We start from the raw sequence: 6,192 nt of genomic DNA on the forward strand, positions 1-6,192 counted from the left end.
GACCAACTTTCATACTGTAGGACCTATAAGTTGGTCTGCACAATCAGTTTAATCAGAAAAATAATAACAGAAATAAGAAATCCTATCAAAAACAATAGCACTGCATACTTCGCCAAAGAACAACAAGATGGAGGTAGGGGAAGAAAAAGATCCAGCACCTGCAAAGCTTGAACCCCCTTATAATCACCTGGAAACATTTATCCTGCTGGAGCTATAGGTCTCTTTTCATACAAGATTTTTATTAAGAAACAAGATGCAACACAGCACAATTTCAGCAGGTCTATGCTGTTGCCATGCTGCCGGTTTCACTCAGCACATGTTCATCTGTATGATTTAAAACATTCTCTGGAATTATATGTACAAACATTCTAGAAGGATTCCTCAAAACAAACAAAATATTTAAAAAGCATTTTCCCTTTTTTGTCCACAATGGCTTAAAGTGTGATGGAACAGAAAAGGTTGCATGAGATCTACACCAAGTGAATTAGTAGGACAAAGGTGGGGGTGCATGACAAGGTCCCAAGACAGAAAAAGACAAGTGTGAGGAAAGTAAGCTCAAGGAGTCCCGTCAATGTCCATTCTCGTATGGTCTTTCCCATTTCGGGCATCTCTGCGGTGACTGTGTTCTCGGCTGTGACTGCGTTTGTGCATATGCTCCTTGCTGTGGCTGCACTCGCGCTTCCTACTCTTCTCCTTCTCCTCTGGTTCCTGACGACTCCTGGAGCGTGACCGAGAACATTTCCTGCTAGAGCGCTCACCTTTGTGCCTCCTCTCTCTACTCCTGCTTTGGCTAGACCGCTTGCACTTGCGCTCCTCCCTTTGTTTTCTCTCTTCTCGCTCATCCTTGTGACGCCGGTCATCTCCTTCTCCTTTGGCTCTCTTTTCTTTTGAGCGTTCCCTTTCTCGCTCTCCACCACTGGTGCGCTCTTTGTGCTTCCGTTCCTTCCGACGGCTTCGCTCTCTTTCACTCTCCCCATCCTGCTCTTTCTCCCTCTCTTTTCTCTCATTCCTCTGTTCACGGCTCCTCCTCCACTCAGAGGCTCGATCTGGGGTTCGGGAATGCCGACGATCCCTCTCTCGATCTCTGTCCCTGTCTGCAACCCTGTCTCTTTCCCTGTCTCTATCTTTGCGCTGGCGGTCCCTCTCTCTCTCAAGCTCGCGGTCAAAGCTGGCTCCACGCCGTTCTCTGTGGCGACTGCGGCTGCGTGAGCGGTTGGGGGACCTCAGAGGGCTCGGTGTTCTCCTCGGGGACCTAGTGGAAAGAAACAGACCCAAAATAGTAGTAATGCTAATGATGCTGCAATTTACACACAGCAGTCACTACTAGGTCAGCAAACTTCATATAAATACAGTGGTGCTTGAAATTTTGTGAAACCGTTAGAATTTTCTATATCTGCATAAGTATGACCTAAAACATCAGACTTTCACACAAGTACTAAAGTAGACAGAACCCAAGTAATCAAAGACAAAGGGTATTATACTTGGCAATTTCTTTATTGAGGTAAAAGATCCAATATTACATATCAGTAGCAAAAGTATGTGAACCTCCAGTATTATCAGTTAATTTGAAGGTGAAATTAGTGTCAGGTGTTTTCAATCAATGGGATGAGAATCAGGTGCGAGTGAGTACCCAGTTTGATTTAAAGAACAGGGATCTAACAAAGTGCATAAAAGGCACAAATCTCAGGAAGAGGGAAAAAGAAAAAAAAAAGTTGTTTATGCACATCTGGCTGGAAAAAGTTATAAAGCCATCACTAGAGAGTTTGGACTCACCAAGCCACAGTCAGACAGATTGTATACAAATGGAGAAAATTCAAAGACCATTGTTATCTTCCCCAGGAGTGTTCAACCAGCAAACATTACTCCAAGGGCAAGACATGTAATAGTCCACGAGGTCACAAAGGAACCCAGGGTAACTTCTAAGCAACTAAAGGCCCTCTCTCACATTGGCTAATTTTAACGTCCATCATCAGGAGAACACTGAACAACAATGTTGTGCATGGCAGGACTGCAAGACGAAAGCCACTGCTCTCCAAAAATAACATTGCTGCCCCTCTGCAGTCTGCTAAAGATCATGTGGACAAACCAGAATGCTATTGTAAGAATGTTTTGTGGACAAATGAAACCAAAATATAACTTTATAGTTTAAATGAGAATCTCTATTTTTGGAGACAGGAAAACACTCCATTTCAGTATAAGAACCTTATCCCATCTGTGAAAGACGATTTATTTACAGCCGAATTCCCAATAAAACTGCTCTCATTTACATATTTTTATGTTTCAGTTGTCAGACAAGGGAACAAGTATGAAATAGTGACTGAAATGTGGCCCATTAAGACTACATGTTAACCAGTAGTCACTTCCAAGCTGCTGCCCTGCACTGCTCAAATCCTGATTTACAACAGTGACGTCATCTGACAGTCACCATACACACACACACACACACACAAGTTAAAGACAACAGTTGTGCTGTGATTTTGGCTATATTTACAGGTAAAGCGATCACTCAGACAAAGTTAGAAGCAACATAAATGTCGTCTTTTTTCTCTCACACTGAAACATCACACCAAAAAGTCGCTAGATTTGTCACTAGGTGCTTTTTTGAAAGAAAAGTGAGGCAAAGTCACTAAAGGGGTCTGAGAAGTGGACCTGTCTGTCACAATGAGTAAGTGAATAGAGGGTATGCACGTGATGTCACGGTAGCCAGAACTTGTCACAGTCACGTCCACTGAGTGGCAAAAAGACTGACCGGCAACATTAATGTACAGCGTGAATTCAACAAAAACACTGGGAAAAGCTGTTGTGTGATTGACTGTGCTAACAGATTCAACAAGAATTCAAAGCCACCTTTTTAAAGAGTGCCAAAAAAAGTCACTTTTTTTATCAAGTTGACAAATAATTTGCTACATATTTCTTTTTAAATCCTGCCTGGCTGTTTTACCTTCACAAATATATAAGGTTAGTAAGTGGAAGCAGTGTTGGCTACAAACAAACTAGGACTAGCTAGTTTACGGGTTACTAGATAAAATTTTATAATAAATTAAAAATATTTGTAAATACCTGTCCACATACAACCAGAATGTTGATTGTTCTTGTCACTTTAATTTCTCCAACAAATCTCACCTTGAAGTAGGACCAAGCACCAAGGCTTTTGTACAGTGCATCCAGAAGGTATTCACAGCACTTCACTTTTTTCCACATTTTGTTATGTTACAGCCTTATTAAAAAATTTATTAAATTCATTAATTTCCTCAAAATTCTACAAACAATACCCCATAATGACGACGTGAAAGAAGTTTGTTTGAAATCTTTGCAAATTTATTAAAAATAAAAAACAACAAAAAAAGCACATGTACATAAGTATTCACAGCCTTTACTCAATGCTTCGTTGAAGCACCTTTGGCACCAATTATAGCCTCAAGTCTTTTTTGAGTATGATGCTACAAGCTTGGCACACCTATTTTTGAGCAGTTTCTCCCATTCTTCTTTGCAGGACCTCTAAAGCTCAATCAGGTTGGATGGGGAGCGTCGGTGCACAGCCATTTTCAGATCTCTCCAGAGATGTTCAATCGGGTTCAAGTCTAGGCACTGGCTAGGCCACTCAAGAACATACACAGAGTTGTCCTATAGCCACTCCTTTGTTATCTTGGATGTGTGCTTAGGGTCATTGTCCTGTTGGAAGATGAACCTTCGCCCCAGTCTGAGGTCCAGAGTGCTCTGAAGCAGGTTTTCAGCAAGGATGTCTCTGTACATTGCTGCATTCATCTTTCCCTTGACCCTGACTAGTCTCCCAGTTCCTGCCACTGAAAAACAACCCCACAGCATGATGCTGCCACCACCATGCTTCACTGTAGTGAAGCATGGTGGTGGCCAGGATGGTATTGGCCAGGTGATGACAGGTGCCTGGTTTCCTCCAGACATGACGCTTGCTATTCAGGCCAAAGAATTCAATCTTTGTCTTGGTCCAAGAGCCCTTCGGGTGCCTTTTGGCAAACTCCAGGTGGGCTTTTTAATGTGCTTTTACTGAGGAGTGGCTTCCATCTGGCCACTCTACCATACAGGCCTGATTGGTGGAGTGCTGCAGAGATGGCTGTTCTTCTGGAAGGTTCTCCTCTCTCCACAGAGACATGCTGCAGCTCTGTCAGAGTGACCATCGAGTTTTTGGTCACCTCCCTGACTAAGGCCCTTCTCCCCCGATCGCTCAGTTTGCCCTGGTGGCCAACTCTAGGAAGAGTCCTGGTGGTTCCAAACTTCTTCCATTTAACGATGATGGAGGCCACTGTGCTCATTGGGAACTACAATGCTGCAAAAATGTTTCTGTACCCTTCCCCACATCTGTGCCTCAATACAATCCTGTCTCGGAGGTCTACAGACAATTCCTTGGACTTCATGGCTTGGTTTGTGCTCTGACATGCATTGTTAACTGTGGGACCTTAAATAGACAGGGGTGTGCCTTTCCAAATCATGTCCAATTAACTGAATTTACCACAGGTGGACTCCCATCAAGTTGTAGAAACATCCCAAGGATGATCAGTGGAAACAGGATGCACCTGAGCTCAATTTTGAGTGTCATGGCAAAGGCGGTGAATACTTATGTACATGTGCTTTTTTTTTTGTTTTGTTTTTTTTAAAAATAAATTTGCAAAGATTTCAAACAAACTTCTTTCACGTTGTCATTATGGGATATTGTTTGTAAAATTTTGATGAAAATAATGAATTTAATCCATTTTGGAATAAGGCTGTAACATAAAATGTGGAAAAAGTGAAGCGCTGTGTATACTTTCCGGATGCACTGTATGCCTTCAGGTACATATAAATGTCGGGGAAACCAATTTCTGGCCACATGCCAATGTCTGTGGACCACAGATTCTTGGGCAAGTTGTAAGGGTCAGTGTGAAGACCAACTGCCTTTAATTTAAGCGGATAATCAATAGTTATACTAGTCTTCCCCTATTAAAACCAGCCATTTTGCCACTCAGACCTGCTGAGGGGGCCGTATTCCTGTGGGAAAGTGACGTCAATGCATACCCTCTATAGTGGTAGGAGGACTGCAGCAGGGATTCAAATTTAAAATGAAAGGATTGTATTTTTGTTCTATCGAAAATATACAATTAAGTTATTTAGCCATTTCATATTAATTTACTTTTTATAATTCAAGCACCATTAAATTAAAAAAGGCAATTTTCAATGTTTTCCAGTACTTAAATTTCCAAAAGCCAAATTCAAGCACCTTGTACAAACCCTGTGAAATTCCTCCAAGCCAATGTGCAGAACTGACCAACACTTACCAGAAACATTTAGTTGCAGTTATTGCTGCACAAAAGGGGGTCACACCAGATACTAAAAGCAAAGGATCACATACTTTTGCCACTCACAGATATGTTATAGATTATTTTCCTCAATAGGTAAATGACAAAGTATAATATTTCTCGTTTGTTTAATTCGGTTCTCTATGTACTTTTAGGACTTGTGTGAAAATCTGATGTTTTAAGTCATATTTATGCAGAAATGTAGAAAATTCTAAAGGGTTTCCAAACCTTCAAGCACCACTGTACACAGGTTTTGTTCCAAAGGTGGCCTGCTTATTAATCTGATCAGCCTACTAATTATACTGGCTGCCTGACTCTACCGATCTTAATAATTCTTCTGCAAGTTCATAACTCCTTACATTCAAGTAGAGTATGATAAAATCGTCAATAATCAATTATGAAAATCGTCGTCAACAAATCTCATTATCGATTAGTTGGTCTGCACGTGGCACGGGATACAGTTGCTCATTACAATACTTCTCTTCCGAAAACACGCTTCAAAGAGTAAATAGTAAAAAGTTGTGTACCAAATGACGTACTGTACACTTAAACTATGCACACTACGGTCTAGTGTATGAATTTTACTACCTGGAACTATAAGCCGTTTCCCTAGTCGACGGCGTTTGACGCTAGCATTAGCAGACACCCAAAGTCACCGACAACGACTTTCTTCAGTTTACTGTTTATGTCAACGTTGTCTTTTATTCCCAACATGACCTCAGTCACCATCAGACGGAGGTGTAATCATCAAGTGACTGAGGAAGAAAGTCCTCTAAGGCAGGGGGGCATTTTATATTTAACACCGCAGAGATCAAACAGTGCTGCACGAGCACAAACTTATGTTTATATCCAAAATACTCCACTGTGTGTAAGGGGAACTGGT

The 6,192-nt window shown here is 41.5% G+C and overlaps 1 protein-coding gene across 1 annotated transcript in view; it reads right to left on the reverse strand.

The window, feature by feature from the left end:
• Positions 1-218: 218 nt before the first annotated feature.
• prpf38b (pre-mRNA processing factor 38B) overlaps positions 219-6,192 on the reverse strand; it is a 37,241-nt gene continuing 31,267 nt past the window's right edge. Inside the window, exon 6 of the mRNA XM_017495341.3 lies at positions 219-1,252. Coding sequence (XP_017350830.1) covers positions 556-1,252 — 697 coding nt within the window. The 3' untranslated portion in view covers positions 219-555. The remainder of the gene's footprint in view (positions 1,253-6,192) is intronic.

Source organism: Ictalurus punctatus, chromosome 20 (genome assembly GCF_001660625.3).
Source record: "Ictalurus punctatus breed USDA103 chromosome 20, Coco_2.0, whole genome shotgun sequence".
Classification (NCBI taxonomy): domain Eukaryota; kingdom Metazoa; phylum Chordata; class Actinopteri; order Siluriformes; family Ictaluridae; genus Ictalurus; species Ictalurus punctatus.